The sequence below is a fragment of the Alternaria burnsii genome (genome assembly GCF_013036055.1).
Source record: "Alternaria burnsii strain CBS107.38 chromosome Unknown 750, whole genome shotgun sequence".
In the NCBI taxonomy this organism is placed as follows: Eukaryota; Fungi; Ascomycota; class Dothideomycetes; order Pleosporales; family Pleosporaceae; genus Alternaria; species Alternaria burnsii.
In genome coordinates, this window is record NW_024066108.1 from 269,065 (window position 1) to 288,854 (window position 19,790).

Sequence of the window (19,790 nt, forward strand, 5' to 3'; positions counted from 1 at the left end):
GGGTTGATGAAAGCCCCGCTGACAAAAGCAAGCTCATCGGTAGTACAAGCTACAAGTGGTTAGGACGAAGATGATAGATAAGGTCACAAACAATCCGGCCGGCACCTGTAGGCGGCTGTGGCTCGTGAAATAAGGAACAGATCGCAGACCGCATGATGGACACCGCGTCAGAATGATCAGATACACAGTGCATGGATCTGCTCATCGAGTCTGAGTGGAAGGAGTTGGACGGCACAAAAGGTACCCAGGTAGCGCTTGCTCAATGCACGCCGAACCTTGCTCAATCATTCTTCATACATTGCATCAGTCATGAAAAGAATGGAAACTGTGTTTTGGTACTATTTTGTAGAGGTAAATAGGTAAATAACGTCAAGAACCATTTGTGTATTGTGACTTGCCTAGCTAAAGTCACCGCAACCGCCCGATCCGTACCCATGTAAGTCAATATGCTCCTAATATGTTACAAGGCATGCTATAGGTCACAGTAGTCAAACCGACCCATACCTTCAGCTGGCCACAGGCCAACTCATGTCCGAGCATCAATCCCTACGATAATCGCGCAACTGCAGCCACTGGATGTTATATGCACATTGGACACGGCAAGACAGACCGCAGTCTGATCGAGCCAGTAATAACAGACTATTTCTGCCTTATCATCGCTAGAAGCTGCATGTAGCAGCTCCTCCTCTGCCTACAGGCGTTCAAGACGGAGTAGATTCTCGGCGCACCACGTCAAGACTAGGAACTTCTATCGATCCTGCAATAGCATGCTTCCAAGTCGAGTCTGACCTACAGACTGCCTCGTATATGTTCAAAGAGTCTGGCTCAGCCTACCAACGTAGTGCCAAGTTGACCAACTAGCTTTGGATCGACCTGGGTCGCACATACGTTCACTAACACATCCACAAGCTTATGGACGCTCTGTAGCCAAAGCACATTAAACATGGTCAAGCCCCTATTGCTTACTACAATTTCCCTGCCAACAATCTGGTGCTACTAGACCGGATGGCCGACCATTTTGACGGACTGTGGACCTATCCCTTGCTTCGTCACATGCAGGCCCGGCCGAATCGAGGAAAAGATAACCCGGGCAATACACAGGTATTGAGCAAAAAGCTCGAGAACTATTTACAGTGGCCATGGTCCGAACAGTCTCGAATGCGGCGTATGCCCTGGTCAGCGCACGGAGCCATCTCACAGCAATCGTTCGAGCAATGTATAACTCTGCACTTGCTCCAGCCCGTAGCCCCGGTGCGAGACGCTATGACCAAGACTAGGCAGCCACATCACGAAACACTTGAAGCTTTGACCAGGGCTGCATAGCCTTACAGATTGACCGGGGTGGCGTAAAGGCGTCAGGCTGACGTTTGAGCTACAGACTATGCAGCTCTGGTTGCTCTAGATTTAAACCTTCCTGGTAAACAAGGCCGCGGCTGGGTCTACTAAGTTTCTACAGATCTGCATGTCGCGATTGAGCGGCATGCTGAGCACGGGGTGTATATATGCGCGTCTCTTCTCAAGGACCCGATCAGCGGGCTGGAAGTCCGCAGTGTCACACCGTAGAGACTGTGCGTCCAAGGCACCTTCAGCCCTTCCGCTTTCCCCGTCCGCGGCGCCAGGGGATCTCGGGACGCAGAATCCTTCACATTCTGATTGGATAGGACCAAAGCTGTTGAGTCACACTCGAGCCATCAATCCAAGGGTAATGAAATCAATTTGGAGGCTCCTTCTGGTTTGGAAACTCATAGCATGCTCTAGACATCGCTTGGCACGATGCCGGTACAACCGTTTGCCACGGCGTTTTATCATGAACATCAATCGGAAAGCATGCGATCCAATCAGAGATGCAAATCCGGACTGCGTTATGAAAGTACCAAGAGGCGCCGTTCCACTTTTCTTCACACTGAATGATGCATCGGGCGCCGGCGGGTCGATTGCGGCTTCACCTTGCAATCGCCAGACAGTCCATGTTCAGAAACGTTATGTGATTGTAACCTAGAACCTTCCTACCCCACAAGTTCAACTTCACGAAACACCTCTATTGAATGTACCAATGTAGAAAAGAGAGAATTTAAGGAAATTAGCTCATTATAGGCCACCGTCATTGACTTACTCACTCTGTGCCAGGTTTGAAGGCGGCAGCTAGGGAAAAGGAACTTCGCGATGCAGGAAGCAGTTTCCCTTCCCGGTTTGCTGGCCATCGAACAAAGAATTTCAAGTCTCTACCGATTATCTCGATCTGGAGGAGCACCTCTACGCGGATCTTCCATTTTTGCGTACACAACCCTTTTTCTTTGTGGACTTTGACATGATGCTCTTTGAGATCGGTCACATCAAAGACAACCTTGCCTAGCTGTGTAGTCTTGCCTAGAAGTATTACATGAGCGTTGTGATATATTGTAGTAATGGGATACTCACTAACCTTTGTTGTGTTTGGATGTGCGCTGCCAGTAGTCCTCCGTGCAACTGTCCGAAATGAAGAGAACCTCTTCTCCTTTCCAATACCTTTTTTTCTCCCAGAATAGATGCCGGACCACAACCTCTACTCGGTGTACGCGCGGGATCACATCGTGGCCCTGAGAGAAGAAGTCAGCCTACGTGATAGACGGCATGTATGGAGCTCATGCGTACTCTTTTGATCATCCACAGAATCGTGTTTTTAATGACATATTCCCCTTCTCCATCCTTTTGTGCCTTCTGTTTGGTGATACATGGATCTGTGGAGTCTTCTTCCCAATTGATGTGGCGGTACAGCCCAATACTCTGGGTCGGAATACGTTCCGGCCCAAGTTGTTTGTTCTGTGCTCGTATGATCGCGCCTATGGCTATCGCAGAAGCTCCTTTATTACTATTGGTATGAGTTAGCGATGATAGCGCCAACACGACAAGCCTGTTTCCAGTGCAAAACGTACGCGAGAGCGAACTTCATCTCAATCACCAAGCCATTCTTGTGGTTGTATTCGTTCAACCATATTCGAAGGTACTCTCTCAAAGCTGGAGAATCCCCGAATCCGCCAAGCACGACAATTGATTTAACGACAATGTCTTTAAGTCTGGCGGACTGAATCTGATCCACGATGAGATCTCGGATGGTCTCCAAGGAAGGTTCGAAAATGCTCCACATGTCGTCGCTTGGTTTATCAGCGGAAAGTTTCTTGCAATGGAAAAGGTAGTGCACTTACTAGTTCAACACGTAATCCCCTTTCTGTATGCGTCGGTTGTTCTGAGATGCCTGGAGACCCAGGATCGGATATCTGAAGCGTTGGGATCTGTCACGCCATCGAAAGGACCTCTTGTGTTCGTTCTCGAATGCCGGCATGATGAATTCATCGACAATGGTTTCGATAGTTCTATCTGTCGTGAGATATCCCTGGTCGCGAAGATCAAGCAACGCCCTCGCTCGCATTCGCTCATTGAGGTCGCTCGATCCACACATGGCCCCTGAGAAGTCAGTTCCCGTTTCTCAGTTATTTCTCAAATGGTGATTTACCAGAAGGAGGATTTATCTCCCTTTCGAGGCGCAAGGGTTCAGGTTCCGTTGTTCGATATAGACCAAGGTCCGTCGTACCCCCACCGCTGTCGACGAGAAGAAACACTCCCCTACGCTGATCAAGTTAGCATGTTTGTCTTTTCCAATGGGATGCATGCAAGTACCTTGATGACACCGTCATGCCGACTGGAATCAAGTGCGTATGAAGCTCCTGCCTCAGCTTCATTCACCATGAATAGGTTGACTGAGGAACCATGTTGGTCTTGAATAACCCCGAACCCAGACTCTCTCATCGCTGTTTCGATGCATTTACTCATCGTAGCATTGGCCATGGTGCTCCAGCAGACCGGTACAGAGAATGTAAGTTCAACTAAACTCGGGTATTAGCAAGAGCGATGGGAAACTGCCAGGCTGCACTGTCACGTACCAGAGTTACCATCGTGGAAGCCTTCAGCCATTTCCAGAGTTCGCTTGACGTGGCGGAAATAATATTTCAATATGTGTCGTATGATATCCTGCTCAGAATCTATCAAGTGATGGGCTTGAAGTTTCTGTATTCCCTTCGCAACTTCGCTTTTAGCATCTTGAGTCCAGACACAACCCGTGTCGTCAAGGAGCAGCTTCATTCGTTTGATGTGAGCTATGACTGCGTCGTCGGGTTGTGACTCCTCTAGCCAGCGTTGTGCTTCGTAGCCGTGTAGTCTGGAAGCAGGGCGATAGACACTTTCCGTTGGGACTTGTCTCCCATTGGAATGATGACAGCGATCTCCATCCCACTGATCAATGGTGTTGATCTCTCGTTCGCCCTTTCTAACGAACGCGATGCTAGTATATGTCGTGCCAAAGTCGAGCGCAACACGATAGTCGGGCTCAGTGAATTGGTCAGTGACCATGGCTGATGGCTGTGTAGCGAAGGGTGACTGGTGTGCAATATTGTGAGCGCCTCTCATCCTTTTTGCAGAAGCCCCCAGAACGGAATCGTTGGAATCGGAGTCTGACATGTTGGATACCTGCGGGACCAAGCATGGAGGGGAATTGCATCGTCTCTTGGGCCGTCTTTTATTGAGTGTTACAAAGTTCTCATTGACTGGACGTCTGAGGATTCTTCCCGCCCTTGACGATTTGGAATCCGACATGTCTCCAGCCATTGCGTCTCGGAGGTGATGGACAGCAGGTCCCGTTCATGAGAAGAAGTAGATAAGCCTATCAACTTTATGGGAAGATAGTCTAGTAAGCAATCATACTAATAGTCCCGCTTTGTCTAGGTAGAGTATCATCTTCGCTTAGACATTGAGCGGTGTCCTCATATGTAAAGCTTCGGCAAGGTTGGCACGCATATCATAGCCGCGTATGCACCATGGGCGTCTGGCACGTCAATAGGTGAATACGATACGCCACTCGAGCTCGGACCGATGGTCATGAATGGTCTTATGCATCTCTTTTCGGTTCTCAAATTTATCCTTGTTGACAACTGAGACCCTTCGACTGCTACATAGGTATCATTGAAGCGGCTGTCTCTGGACAATGCATGATGCAAGTCAGTTCTTAATGTTCCAAACATCTGTATAACAATCGCTCTTTTAGTTCTGTGATAAGGCTGCATGTTGGATTATCTTGCTCGGATCGCCGTGGCGTAGTTGAATTCGCCTGAAACAAGGCAACCGACAAGCACCCCGGCTGATCAGGGGCTAACATTGGTCAACGTCGCTACATTGCCAGGGGTAACGTTGCAGAAGGATCCGCGAGAAAATTATTACACCGTTTAGGCTTATCACTTCAGTTACGTGCCTCGCCTTCGTTTAGGCGCTCGTCCTTCTCTTCTGTGTTGCCAAGAACACCCAAGTATTTTCTTCTTTCTGCCCGCTTTCTCGATTTTCGCACCCCGTTCCCGATCGAACTCCGTTCACAGTCTTGTATTCTTGTTACATATCATATTGTATCGTCGTGATGAAATACTTTAAATGGTCAAACGACGAAACAGTGGTGGTGTTAAATCACATTGATTGGTGCCTTGACAACAAAAAGGATTACTGGCAGACGATACACAGCAAGTTCAATGAGGAGACCGGTCGAGTGCCTGACGAGTCGCAGATTGTGACCCGTCTCAAGTATATTTGTCAAAAGCAGACCCCAAGAATCGATTACAAGCATTTGATCGACCGCGGTACTAAGGTACTGGAGGACGCCACGATCGCCGGGCCCATCTTAGAGGCCATCAAACATGGTAGAGACAATCTGAGCCTTGATGTCTCGGGGAAACGTAGAAAAGAGATTCCACCATCGCAGGCCGGCTTATCGCAGGTAAGTACATATAAGGATGCTTCGAGAATGTCAATTAATGTTAAACAGCGCGGCAAACAGCAGAGAAAGAAGAAGCGTCGATTGACTAATGACTGCAATTCGTTTCATGATAGACCTTCTGGCTCAAGAGAGAACAGTCGTCCCGTCACCAATCACAGCGTGGTCGATCGAAAACGAAAACGTGCAAACAGCGTATCCTATAATGACAACGCGTCCTCTCTCGAGCTTTCCAAACCCGAGACTGTAACATTGGGAACGACGACAGAATCCGACCTACCAGGGCAACTCCGAAGTTCGGAGTCGGAAGATAATGTTTCGCACATACACAAACGACTGGAAGCCCTTGAAGAAGAAGTCAAGTCCCTGTCTGCACTGGGACAGAACACAGAACGAGCATTAAAAATGGCTATTCATTGCATAACTTGGGTCTTCCGGGAGCAGGTTGGACCTAAGAATAAGATACCCAACGAGATCTTCTCGACGATGGAGCTTGTTGAAGGGACCATCAAAGATGATCCGAGCGATGCTTTCGTCAGACTTATCAAGGACTTGCAGCAAGCGAACGTCATTCGCCAGAAGTATCAAGAGATCGTCAGTGATCTGATTGGGCAACGCAACTACGGGAGAAAGGTAGAGTATCCACCACTGCCTCTTCCATCTGAGCTCGCTGAAGATTGGCGTCGCATTCGATCACCACTCAAAGACACCATGGTGGTCAATGTAGCACCTATTTCGCGAATAAACTTAGCTATGACTGGCTCTTTCTCGAACACACATCTGGCGAATCTTGCCAACCACCTGGAGGGTGGAACATACGAAGCACAACCGTGGATATCTACACGTCATGTGTATCTGGACAATCCGGCCGCAGCGCAGCATCTACTGGCAGTTGCTTTATGTCAGTTGCTATTCTGCGGGACTGAAACCATGTGCGAAGTGACGCCTGCAAGTCGGGCGTTCCAGATCTACAGGACTATGACAGGTATGTTCCGACATCTGATGACGTCTTATATCCGAAACTGACTATTCTCCCCAAGACGATAGAGAAGAGATAAGACGTATTGACACAATTGCCTTCCAGCTCTTCAGCAGGCAGCCATGCTTCGATACAGAGGTTCTCCCAGGTCGTATCCAGAAAATTCAGAAGTGTCTGGAAGCCTGCGCTAGAGAGTTTGCTACTGCTATTGGTTGCAAGTCCCCTTTTCGTCATCTTGATTTTATGTCGGTCGAAGCGGTCAAACATGCGCTCACTCTGAAGCGAGCACTGATGCTGAGCGTTTTCGAATACGAAATCTATTTCGCTACTCCTGGAATGGACTTCAACCCAGTTTGGATGGATGCAGAGAATGAAAACGGCGAAAGTTTGGACCCACTGACGTGTGCTAAGATGAAGGTATCTATTTGCGTGTTCCCCGGACTCGTGCAGGCACCAACGAAGAAACTGCCTGCTGATGCAGACATCTCTACAGCACTATTACAGGCGAAGAGCTTCTTTCCCCCGGCCCAAAAGGCAAGCCCATCTTTGAAGCATGACATAATCGTGGCGAAGGCTGTTGTGCTGGTGCACGAAGCAGGCATGAACGCTTTCTAGCCCTAGGTACGAGGGTGAAAGACCTGACACCTGAAAATTGGAGAGAATGCTTTGTTCCACCAGCGTCGTTTCGGAATATGCGGCGTTTATGGCTGTTCAGTAATAGCTCTTATCGTACTAGTATATCTGTGGTTTTGAATTGCTTTGCTTTGAACTGGCCCACTTTGTTCCTTGATTTTGTTGTCCAGAATGGATGTGCGACAACCGATGCGGATTCCGCTCATATTCAGGTGGGCTATACTATGCCCACGCAATAACAGCAAGATGGATTTCTAGGAGTCCAGGTACAAATAGAGAGTTTGCGATGGAAACGTTCTGTTATGCTCAACGTTGTAGAAGAGCTGCCAGTCGTTCCATGCAACGAAGCTGGGGCGTAAAACAGGCCAGGTATGCCTCAGCGTCAGGGAAAAGCGCATGGTGTAACAAAGATGCGGCTCCTGAATGCACCCGCACATTGACCGACCTGGTCTTCGTGAATCTTCCGCCCGGGAAATGACCGCTGCGCTGAAGAAGATGAGTGGGATGTTACTCTTTCTCGTGTTCTAGGTGGCGCAGAGTGGGTTCCCCCAATGCACCATGCTACGCTACTAACGCTACCAAATTGTTAAGCCCATAGGCTTGCTAGAGTCAGATCAGCTCAACTTCTACAACCTCGAGAACACACGAAGACAATTAGCATTCCACGCTGTGTGTTTGCGAACAATGGATGTGCAAACGAGTCGCTTTCAGATCGTATCGCGTTGCAAACAACACTATCGAGCCTGCCTCCAGGATGCCTGAGGGCTTAGTATCGCAAGGCAGCACAGACTATCTTACACAGGTACCTGGATATAGTTGAGCCTCAAGATTTCACTATCGTCTCGATCAATGCTGTAGTGTATGATTGATCACTGAATGTACAAATCGTGCGACTGCAGAATGGCAGAGTGACAACGAACGCTGCTCCTCAGGTATCCGGCAACCTAGCCATAAGCCAGTTGAGTATCCTAAGCAGTAGGGAGTTGAGCTGCCGACCTGTCATAGCGCATGTGCAAGCCGGTGATCGAGAGAAAAATCAGCTAGAGCTTGGTAAGATTCTCAGCTGATGAACGTCTCCATATCAACAAGATGCTCCCTACACCGAGTCTGGACAGTGGTAAGCCGATTAAGGAACATTCTAGTTGTATGTCAACAACAAAGAATCTCTGTAGGCAAAATTTTTCGAGACAAAGAAGTTACGAATATCCACGCTAAGCTGTGTACTACAGCGCAAAGAAGATAGAAGGGTCGACACTCTCGAGGCGCAGGAGCCGCGACAGAAAAGCTATCCATATAGCCAGAAGCGCTGCCTTCTTGACCCACGAAGCGGTTGTGGTCTATTTTCCATTCGTACTACAAAAAAGAGTTCGCAGGTCGCTTCAGACCCGTCATCGCGCGTCTGTTTCTAAACCCACCAAGACAGGATGTGGATGTTGAAAACTGCGTCAGCCTGCTGTGGCCAGTTCCAAAAGATACAAATTATGTGTGGGCATGTTCAAGGCTGCTAGCTAGGGCGTCTAATGCTTCCATCATCGCCTTTCGGTCTTCGACAGGCGTCCCTCCCTAGCACCCTTCTAACCACCACGCTCTCGAGAACCTCTCTATGAACTTTATGTAAAGCTTATCTGCATATAATACTCCACAGTTGGCATACTTTCTTCCGGTCGTACATGAAGCATTTGTCCCATCCCGGGGTATACACCCCAACACGACTCAACGACGTTTATTGGACCACACCCCACGGCAGTAGTTGAGGATTTCACGAGCTCACTAAGCATGTTCCTTTGTGCTACCACTTAATTGAAGATGGGGTTCGAGACGTTAAGCTGGTCTTCGGCGCGTGAAGGTGATGTATATTGCTGCAGTGGCCCTTGTTAGACCCCTCAAGCACGTCGTATATAGTGGGCTGTGATCGAGCGCCACCTAGTGGGTACCCGACTCACAATCGTCAGACGAAACTCTGCCAAAGCATTGCTTCCATCAGCAACATCGAGTGCAAGAGGGTAAGGCGTCTTTTGGCGTCGGTTGTACATATGGTACCCATTAGTGAAGGGTATGTGTCCGAAATGCGCTAGGCAGGCGCTTCCACGAAAGCCTTATGCTTTTTTGCTTCGCCTGATCCCACACTTGATAGCGACATTGAATGGCATCTCTCTGTGAAAATATGATTTCTCCAACAAGGGACAAATTGTGGATATGATGTCAAGTGTTGCGACCGATATACTTAATTGTGTTTCTTTCCATCGAACAGGTGACTCTGCAGCACTGCCGTGCTTGTACCCAGCACCCCGACGCCGATCAAAGCCAAAATCTCTTATATATCCACGAGCACGAAGAACAAGAACTATGTCAGGCGTGCAGACATAGTGGCGCCACTACTGAGACATGAACCCTACTGCTTGTGCGCGCCATGGGTCACGAGTCCGAGTAGGATACTAAGGCCTTCACTGTAATCACTACCACTGTTCCTCTGTTGGTGTGCGGGCGCTTTGCTACCACTACCTCTTCTCCCGGCGCTCCTGTTTGTTATAGGTTTGCGCCGTTGTCCCGTGCGCGACTTGGTTTGCGGCCGCAACTCGTTGGTGGCAAGGATGGGTGGTGAAGATATTTATGGTTCAGAGGGCGATGACAAGTGCATCTTTACTGGCTGGACTATTTTAGAGGGCGTCTACCGCGAGTTAGCTGATTGCAGGGTTGTAATTGCGGTTCTAGGAGTAGCTTGTCGAGGGCTGAGGCAGCTGATTCGAGCGCATAGCATCGTGAACACGATGTGTTGCGACGGTACAATCTGGCACGGTGTTGATCGTCTGTCGCTGCAATAGGTGCCAGTCAGATAGTTGATAAGATTACGTAGCTGCAGACACACAAGCGGAAACTGACATTGCTGGAATTGGCGGCCTGTTATGTGTTCCCGTTAGCAGGCGTGTAGGTGTCTTCGAACACGCAGGAAAAGGCGCTGCTCGTCCGTCTCACACATGTCGAGAATGCTCGATGAAACTGCGCTATCGCGGCCCTGACGATCAAAGAGATGGAAGTTGTGCAAGATGCCCATGTTCGTTGTGTGTGCATACAGCTCCGGACAGAACACGCCCGCTGCCAACGCGTGGTGAGGTAGAGCTTCACCAGCCGGTGGTTCGACCAATCAGCTGTCACGTCACCCCCGGCATACCGCCCGTGATGCAATGGCAGACCAAATACATCCTTGAAGCCTTGCATATCCAGCAAACATGGCTATCACTTGCTTGCGCGTTATCCTGCCTTACGAATAGTCGATTATCGTCGTGGCGGGGTCCACGGGAGCTGCACAATCAGCAGCTGACCATCTCTCGTTGCCGCCGGGTTAGATACCGTCAACACCTCTTGCCGCACTGTCACTCCTACAAACAAATGCATGCCTTACGATCTATGCTCGCGCCATCACACATGCATAAAGAATCAGACTTTTGGCTTTGAAAATTTTGTGTGCTTCACATCTGGTCAGATGCTCATGTATACTAGCTTGCTTCAACACGCTTGGGTGAAGGCACATCTACAGAAGTCTAAGGAAATAGTCCAGTCAGTAGAGACGATAGCTCTTTCCCGGACCAACTACGCATGGCCAGAAACTTGCTTCCTTTCCTCGAGATACTGCTTCCCCTGCTCTTCCTGATCTAACGGTTTATCATTGATGAACCAAGAAACGACGAATCCAACCACGGCAGTAGCGGTTACCATCCACAAGACCCCGAAAATAGATTTCCTGTAAGCCTCAATGATCCTACCCAGTACATCCGCCGGCGCCTCAACACGCCTCAAGAGCGTCACAAAGCCGACCGCTTCTTTCACATCATGGAGTGCAGCCAGCTGGCCGGGTAGTGGCTGCAGGCTTGCGATGATATCGGCGAAGATCGAGTTGAAGATGGTTGACGATATAGCCAGTCCTATGAGGCCACCAAAGAGGCGAAAAGAACACAAGATGCCGGCAGCGAAACCCATGTCGTCGACAGGCACACTGGCTTGGAGCGGGAGGTTCAATACAGACCAAAAAGGGCCGATACCAATACCAAGAAGCACTTGGAATGACTCCATCTCTGTCAAAGTGGAGGAACGATCCAAAAGTGTAAGGACGCCCGCACCGACCGCCATAAAGACCCAGCTGGTGATTATCACGAGCTTGTACTTGCGCATGATCTCGACTGCGACTGCAGACGCAACTGCTGTGGCAATAGCCAGAAAGCAGACTGGCAAAGTCAAGACAGCTGCTGGTAAAGGCCCTTTGAGGTATACAGCCTGGAAGAATAATGGGATGTACAGAGTGATGCTGTAATTTACAACGCCGTGCAGAAAGGCTGCAAGCAATGTGAGGGATGCGGTGCGGTCGTTGAACATCCGGTATGGTAGAACTGGCTCCACAGGCGTTTTTTCGTAACGGAGAAATGCGATCAACAGAATCAACCCCAGTATAAGGGGAACAATAGTTTTGTATGAAGACCACGGAAACATGCCACCAGCCCATGCAATTGGTGTGGCGAACAACGTGCAGCCGATAGTGAACAGAACGATTCCTCTCCAATCTAAGCGACGTAGCTTCACACTTAGTGGCTGGTCAATTGTCTTCAGCCTCATGAAGATAATCGCCAATACCAGTCCGATGGCAGACAATGGTAGGTTGATCCAACCGATCCACCTCCATGTGACATTCTGACTGAACACACCACCAAGAACAGGTCCAAGGACAGTGCCTGCCAACATGGGTATCGAGAAGTATCCGAGGTACATTGGGCGTTCTTTCAGCGTCGTGATATCAGCTAGGATGATCTCGTTGAGGACGTCTAAGCCGCCAGCACCAAAGCCCTGCAGTGTTCGGCCTGCAATCAGCACAGCCATACTTTGACTCAGGCCGAAAATGATGGACCCAGCGATGAAGAATATGTACGAGATGTACAAGGGCATTTTGCGACCCACGACGTTGGAGATACTGGTGTAGAGTGGTTGGACAATGACTACTGCCAGTAAGAAGGATATGCTAGCCCAGAAGCCTTCCAGAGTTGACCCGTCGAGCTCATGAACTATGGACTACATTGATATCAGTATTTCAGCAGTGTATCATCCCGACGAAAGATCTTACAGCAATTGCGACACCAAGTACCGTAGCATCAAGAGCGCAGATAAAGCCCATAATCAAAAGGGAGAGGAACGACATATGAAATGCCAGTGATTTCCCACGCAGCGGCTCTTGAGGTGTCGATGCATAATTGTCGACTTGGTTGTATTTGTCGTCGCTGTGATGGCTTCTCGTCACGGGTCGCGGACCATCAGACGTCACACATACTTGTTTTCGAATCTCGAGATTCACCATGTTGATTTCTTTTGGTATGAGCGTGATAGGATGTCTGCAGTGGTAGTAGAAGCACGCAACTTTCCTTGACGGCGACCCTCGCAACTCCCGACCGTACCTCAGCGATGCACCACCGTAAGTCACGACTATTTTTGGGCGGATATTGCTCATCCGTTACAGTGGGTCGTTCTTGCGATAGGAAGTGTTACCAGACGAGGATAATGGCTTCGCCACACATCAATACGTGCTGTAGCATGGTCTAATGCTGAGAAGACATCGCAAGGATAAAGATCAGCATTGAACCAGGCAGCTACCCTTACGAAGCGCTTGTACTAGGGTGTATCACACCATGCGAGTAGCTATTGAAGTCACTCAATGGGCTAAACTCGGATGGATACTAAACTAATGCTGATTTGGATCATCTCACTGCATATGTGGGTCAGTTTGGCCCCCACCATCTTCGCCGATAATGTCTGAAATGTCGCTTGACAAGGTACGTTACTTCTCGCAGTATCGAACTCAAATCATTTATTGATGCATGATACAGCTAGGCGGCATGGTGGCTTACATGGATGATCCGATCAGCATGCGGAGCTCAGACTCCGCTGTGCCGCAATCTAACACTCCGATTGGCAGCCTGACTTTGGCTGAAAGTGGTGGCACCAGGGCGGCGGCCATACCCGCTGTACACCTTGGGGCGCGCATGTTCCCCGGTTGCCCATAGAATACTTGATCTTGGCTAGACTGTCTGCCTTGCGAGATGGTTGTGCAAACCCACAAGTATGATGGATAATATGTCCGATTGGTCAAAACGTTGGCGAATCGCATGGAGCAATTTACCCGCACCCAATACACCCGCCCAGGAATGACGTGAACCGGTGAACGATCACGACCCGATGTCTTCCAACCATCGTTGAAGGTCGCTCATCAAGCGCTCGCCAAGTTCCGTATCAACCACGCAGTCTTGCCAACTACATGTGACACACATCTCTCCACCCTTGACTGTCATGATCGACACCGAGAATGCAGCTGAAGGTGTCTCTGCACTCAAGATGAGTTCGGCTCGACGAAGCGACCAGGCGTCCTGACCTCCATCGCTGACGCTAGTTGCCCCGTCGATGACACCGAGGTTGGTAACTAGCCAAGACAGATACCTCGTCCTGCGCATCTCGCTTTGCTGTTGGCTGTTCCAGTCGGGGCATAGCTTCATAATACCTATCAGATCGTTGCGTGTGCCGGACTCTAATCTTGCCTTGATCTCTTTGCGGACTCTTGCAGAGACAGACCACACTATATTCATCGCATCTAGAGGTAATCTTGATCCTGAAGAGGTGACTGGGATTTGAGAGCGGATTGAATCGACCAGGTCAGAGCCGAACTCGTGTTCAACGACTGACACGTAGTTACACATGAGCTCTTTGGGTTGTATCGAAGGGTACTGCTTAGTGTTGGATGGTAGAATGTGTCGCAGGTCGTACGGTGTTCTGCTTGCAAAGCCACTTGCGTCGTGGAGCGCAGTTGAAAGTGAGACTAGGCAAAGAGCCTGGAGAAGACCTGTGAGAGTGGTGTGGTGCTGACGACAAGCATCTACTAATTTCGTTACACAATGACTGTCGATTGCAAAGTTGCGAAACTGAGTCCGGTAAGGAGATGCTTGGACTGGAGCCCAGCGTGCATGCGTGTTGCCAGGCGGGAAGATCCATTCTGGTTTCAGGCTTTTCCAGACTTCCCGTAGCATGAAGCCTAGGGATACAGGCCACGAAGACAAAATTTCCGGATTCGGTGGTAGCCTATCCGTCGGATCGGGTAGATTGAGAATCCACTTATCCGAATTCTTAGCAACTTCGATTATTGGCTCCTTGTCATGTTTAGAAGCTTCGCGGAGTTGGTGCAGCAAGTTTTGGTGAAATATTCTGCCACTTGAGCCATCGTGATGTGGGTGGTTCCAGACGTAGAGCACCTCCATCGATTCGGCCCCAGCCTGATGTAAGACAATCACCCGCCAACCCGGCCGAGTCGATAAGTCTTCAAATCTCATGTCAAGCTGATCCTGCACAATCTTGAGATACTGTTGCCGTGACGAGGCGAAATCTTTTACATCAATCCATTGAATGTGGTTGCGAAGATCGAGGTGATCCAGACGAACGAAGGTGGGGTTCTTCGAATGCTCCCCGGTGATTCCGACCTGTAGATGAGGCTGAGAGATCACAACTCGTGCAACAGAATCGATGAATCGAGCTTGGACGTCTACGAACAATTCTAGGCGTGCAAGAATTGGTGGCGGGAAGTAACGGCAGACGACAATGGTGCCGCGGTACTGGTCGAGCGTGTGCATCGCCAGCTGGTAAGCTTCACTGCTATGTGTGAGCACCCACGCTCCAGTAGAGTCCTGGTGTATCGTCGCACTTACTGGCATCCCATGCCGCGAATTACGGCGCCCGCTTTGCCATCAGTTGCGGCCATGATTGGAGTCCGTTCGCATGTGCGACGGGCACCTAGTGATTACCAGGGCGGAGATAATGAACTGTGATAGTGGCAGAAGCAACTATACGATCGGCTGTAGCGCTTTTGTTCTTGGTATGGTAGATGACTACTGGTGGTCTATATACGCAGCCGTGGAGGAGCCACGCCACACCGAGCTAGTCGGCTTAGCGCGTCCGCACGGACTGTTGGAAGCTGCAGACTTAAATTGACATTGCACATGCGACCTTGCTCACTCTCCTTGCATAACCATCAAATCCGTGCGCTTTGCATCACTCTACGAAACCTCCATTGGCTTGTACATACGTACTTCCTTCCATAAGGAGCTTAGACAGTCTGCAGCTGCCTGTTCTGAGCAACCCCTTTCGTTACACGTACATGTACCATCTCTGGGTCCCGAACATCGTCGCTTCTGCTTCTAGAATCATCAACACTGCTTGTCGACAACAGGTCGTGCGTATTCAGTTCGCTCTCAACCTCAAACACGCTGCGACGCTGTCGAGACTTCGGCTTGTACATCACCTGCCATTTCTTTGGTCTGGATGAGCCATTCTGTCTGCTGCCGCTCGACAACGAGCGGAAAAACGATGATACGGCATCCGGTACTGGTACAGCTTTGGCGATCCGAGGAAACGCGGGTATCCCCATGATAAGGAAACCGGTTGTGACCTCCCAGATAGTCCATAAAGCGACGCCAGTCATCTGATAAGTAACATCGTCGGAGTGGAGTAAGTTGACGAAATATACTGTACGCACCACCCCCATGGTCCATGCCCTAAACAACGTGCGGTTAGTCTCGTAGTCATGGTGATATTGAAGGAACTCACGAACCCGAGACCTACGACAAAGAGCAGGGATAGGCCTACTTTTTGGTCGCGCGACATATTCAGATGCCAGATCACCCATTGTGGAATAGCGAGGATGACTGTATCCGAGATGAAGTTCAGAACACTAGTCGCGAGATTCTGTCCCAACACGTCGACAGAGCACGTGCCACCTTCAAACCAGGGATTCCAGATCTTCTCACGCGGCCAGCAGCGGAACACTTCAGTGAAGGTCGTAATGGTGTAGTAAAGTACATTGGTCCAGATCAACACATGGAGGGTCCAGTAGAAGGCGTTGCGCGTTCCTGTTGGGACGAATATGCGAAGCCAATTAGCCAAGATGGCGACTTTTATGCACATGGCGACTGGTCCATAGTAAACAGCACCCAGATGCGAGCCCTAAAGACATCAGTACGATGTGCGGACGACACTGGAAAGGCAAGCCTATTGAAGGGTACTCACATGGAGGAAGTCAATGAGTGTCTTGTTGTCCACGTTCCATTGATGAACCCATACACCTGGCCATCTGCAGAGGTTCCAGGTCATGTATTGATTTCCGGCGAATACGCCCTAAGAATCGGTTAGTATACACCCATCCCCTGTTCCTGGTGACTAAACGAACCAAATGCTACTACTTACCAATGCTGCAACCATCAAGAAGTCTTCGATGACGAACTTTTTAGCCATGGAGCTACTCACCAATCGTGCTGCGACGGCGATGAATGCTATGGCAGAGGTTGCGATGACGATGCCATACCCAAGATTGTGGCTCCCACCAGGATTGGCAAAGTCGGCCACCACACCAGGTGGCGGGTCTAGGGCAGGCTTCAACAAAATAGCATCAAAAGTCGCGTTTCCCATGTTATGAATGAGGATGTTGTAATTCTTGGCGGAGTATGTTTTGCACGACGTCCAGGAAGAAAATCAAGGAAACACGCATGGATCATAGACATTGGAAAAGTCTATGTTTGTATGGGAGATTGAACGCGGGTAATGGGGAGTTGCGAGCCGGTACAAGGTGAGATCACAATAGTGCTGCAGATAGTCGGGTAGTACAATGGCTGTATGCGCCACTAGGCTAATGTGCCTATGGGCGCCTCCCGGCATAGGATTGGGCGCAACTGCTTATCATGCATGCACAGCTGACAGACTTGGTATACAGTCAATATGAAAACTCCGTCACCTTGTCTCTGAAGGGGCTGTGTTTCTGCAGACCCTGGTATCGAGCTTTTGATACCCTGTACTGCTACCCCACCACAAAGCAACCAGGCTGACATCAAGCAGGGGTGGTAATTCCGACGGCGCCTACCGACAATCCTTCCCGCAGTCATTGCGACTGGAGAACCGTCAACGATCATGCAAAGGAGCCCAGTTGTTTTCCCAGGTCGTACCTTTCCTTGGTGTCATGCTAAGGATACACACCGTTTCCTCCCTTTAGATACTGACAAGAGTAACACTGCATACTTTTAGATCAGGTTCCAACTTTTGTGAAACTTCTTGATCGAACCATCCTTGTTCGTAATTGCGACGGCAGACGCACAGCCTACTGCTTGCACGACGCGCGATCTAGCGACACCTCGAATCTTGACCACAGTCAACTTTCCTGCATACTCAACGAAGCACTGGAAATGGTTACCACTACCCCAACGAGAGGCAAGCAGCTTTTTAACCCAGATCGATCAATCACGAAGCAAATAAAGGCTCAGCAGATCCAGCCAAATTCGACGAAAAACCTTCCGGCCTTCTACCGTAATGTCGAAGAAGCGCTTGACAAGCGCCGCGCAACTCAAAGTCTGTTCTCCATAGTTCATAGTAACTGGCAGACCAAAGATGCTGTCGATTTCTGCTCGAACGATTACCTCAGTTGGAACACTACCGGTCTGATTCGTAAGGCCTTCCTCGAAGAATTGAGCCGCTACCCGGACTTTAGCGTCGCCGCTGGTGGTTCAAGAGTCATGGAAGGGAATTATCCCTATATTGAAGAGACAGAGCTAGAGATTGCAAAGGACCATAATGCTGAGCAGGGTTTGATTGTGAACTCAGCTTTCGATGCGAATGTTATGGTTTGGTCTGCACTTCCAAGACCTGGCGATGTGATCGTATACGATAGTTTGGTTCATGCATCTACCCACGATGGGATGGAGCGAAGCCTTGCCATTCAGAGAACCGAATTCCAACACAACAACATCGCCGCATTCCGGAACGTCTTGACCTCTATCCTGGATACTCAACCGCTGATCAAACAAGGTCGGCGCTCTATACTCGTAGCAGTTGAATCAGTGTATAGTATGGAGGGCGACGTCTGCCCCTTACTAGAGCTTGTTGAGATAGCCGATGAAATCTCAGACGGTCTTGGAAATATCCAATTCGTAGTAGATGAGACGCACAGCGCCGGGCTCATAGGACCAAATGGCACAGGTCTAGTGTGCGAACTGGGTCTGGAAGCCGACGTTGCGGTGCGGCTGCATACGTACTCAAAAGCAATGGGTTCCTGTGGAGGTAGGGAAAGTTTTCATGACTTCGATCACGGCTAACGCAACCGACGTAGGAATCATACTCAGCAACGACATCGTGAAGTCCGCTTTGATCAATTTTGCGCGCCCCACAGTCTACTCTGCAGCACCACCATTCCCGTTCGTCGCAGCGATTCGAGCTGGACATAGGCTACTCGGTACCCCAGAGGCGGTCAAGGCAAGTACAGCATGACATGTTCTCGTGACGGAAGCATTAATGACAGAGATAGGGGCAAGACAACGTTCAATCCATCGCTCGCACTTTCTTCGAGACACTGACGTCGCATCAACTTTGGCCAGTCGCGCGAAAAAAAGGTCTGCTCGACGTGCCGTTAGCCAGTGGCTGGGAGGAACGCCCATTTCTTACCCACATCGTCACTATTTGGACTCGTCAGGAATATGTCTACTGGATTTACATGCATCTCCTTTCAGCTTCATTGTTCGTGCTTCCTGTGAAGCATCCGGTTGTGCCCAGTGGTCAAAGTCGACTTAGAGTCACATTTCACGCTGAGAATACCACTAAGCAGGTGATAAGCCTGGTGGAACAAATCTATGTATGGTTGGGGGAAGTCATGGCTATTGAAGATGGAAGTTCGGGAGAGAAGGTCACTGGAGCAGCCAAACAAGTGTATGCATGGATGAAGATAGAGGGATTGAGTGGCTTCGGGATGGTTTAGAATCTGCTATGGTATCGTTCCGCCATATCGAAGTTGATCTATATTTGGAAATCAGACTGGCCCTTTGGTCCATCGAGAGCAATATCTTCATGTCGGAACGGATCACTCTTCTCTACAATCACCAGCTAGTTGTGGCTTAGTTTCGCTCGTTCCAAGTTTGGCAGATGTTACTATCAGGTGGCACGACTTTCTCCTTTTGTAAACTCACAGCCATCAGTGGCATGCAATGTGCATGGTGGGTGTTACCCTGGCAGCGCTTACTAGATCCATGCATACCGGGGTATGGAGCCGGCTGTTCGTCCCAGCGGAGACCCTAGCGCTGATGTGGGTATCCTTGAGCAGTGCACATGCCCAGTGTAGAACACTAACCGATGATTCAAGACTAAGACCTCCGCACTCTAGGCCTGTCGGAGCTTGAACTTGGCCCTCACTTGCGCGTCAGCGGACAATGCGCCAACCGCCCACGGCCCGTGGTTACTTTATCTCGAACCCGGCTAGCAGACTCATCGGAAACCTTGCAAACATGTTATTCGTTCAATGAAAAAAATAAGCCGCATTAGTCTCGTCTTATGATAATG

General features: G+C 49.7%; 6 protein-coding genes across 6 annotated transcripts; 3 read left to right on the forward strand and 3 right to left on the reverse strand.

Annotated features, from left to right (window-relative positions):
• Positions 1-2,113: 2,113 nt before the first annotated feature.
• Positions 2,114-4,491, reverse strand: GT037_001480 (uncharacterized protein; the record flags this gene model as incomplete). The annotated part of the gene is made up of 8 exons (XM_038926527.1): positions 2,114-2,367; positions 2,423-2,576; positions 2,632-2,848; positions 2,913-3,131; positions 3,183-3,441; positions 3,491-3,605; positions 3,655-3,860; positions 3,918-4,491. The coding sequence occupies 8 exons, from the start codon at positions 4,489-4,491 to the stop codon at positions 2,114-2,116; spliced, it is 1,998 nt and encodes a 665-aa protein (XP_038789819.1).
• Positions 4,492-5,437: 946 nt separating this feature from the next.
• Positions 5,438-7,382, forward strand: GT037_001481 (uncharacterized protein; the record flags this gene model as incomplete). The annotated part of the gene is made up of 3 exons (XM_038926528.1): positions 5,438-5,791; positions 5,840-6,773; positions 6,829-7,382. 3 exons carry the CDS (start codon positions 5,438-5,440, stop codon positions 7,380-7,382), a joined length of 1,842 nt encoding a protein of 613 aa, XP_038789820.1.
• Positions 7,383-10,988: 3,606 nt separating this feature from the next.
• GT037_001482 (uncharacterized protein) lies at positions 10,989-12,738 on the reverse strand (the record flags this gene model as incomplete). The annotated part of the gene is made up of 2 exons (XM_038926529.1): positions 10,989-12,455; positions 12,508-12,738. 2 exons carry the CDS (start codon positions 12,736-12,738, stop codon positions 10,989-10,991), a joined length of 1,698 nt encoding a protein of 565 aa, XP_038789821.1.
• Positions 12,739-13,186: 448 nt separating this feature from the next.
• GT037_001483 (uncharacterized protein) lies at positions 13,187-13,441 on the forward strand (the record flags this gene model as incomplete). The annotated part of the gene is made up of 2 exons (XM_038926530.1): positions 13,187-13,210; positions 13,265-13,441. The coding sequence occupies 2 exons, from the start codon at positions 13,187-13,189 to the stop codon at positions 13,439-13,441; spliced, it is 201 nt and encodes a 66-aa protein (XP_038789822.1).
• A 162-nt stretch (positions 13,442-13,603) lies between these two features.
• On the reverse strand, positions 13,604-16,883 carry GT037_001484 (uncharacterized protein; the record flags this gene model as incomplete). The annotated part of the gene is made up of 5 exons (XM_038926531.1): positions 13,604-15,106; positions 15,577-15,973; positions 16,030-16,421; positions 16,485-16,592; positions 16,662-16,883. 5 exons carry the CDS (start codon positions 16,881-16,883, stop codon positions 13,604-13,606), a joined length of 2,622 nt encoding a protein of 873 aa, XP_038789823.1.
• A 767-nt stretch (positions 16,884-17,650) lies between these two features.
• On the forward strand, positions 17,651-18,728 carry GT037_001485 (class ii aminotransferase 8-amino-7-oxononanoate synthase protein; the record flags this gene model as incomplete). The annotated part of the gene is made up of 2 exons (XM_038926532.1): positions 17,651-18,521; positions 18,571-18,728. 2 exons carry the CDS (start codon positions 17,651-17,653, stop codon positions 18,726-18,728), a joined length of 1,029 nt encoding a protein of 342 aa, XP_038789824.1.
• Positions 18,729-19,790: the final 1,062 nt, after the last annotated feature.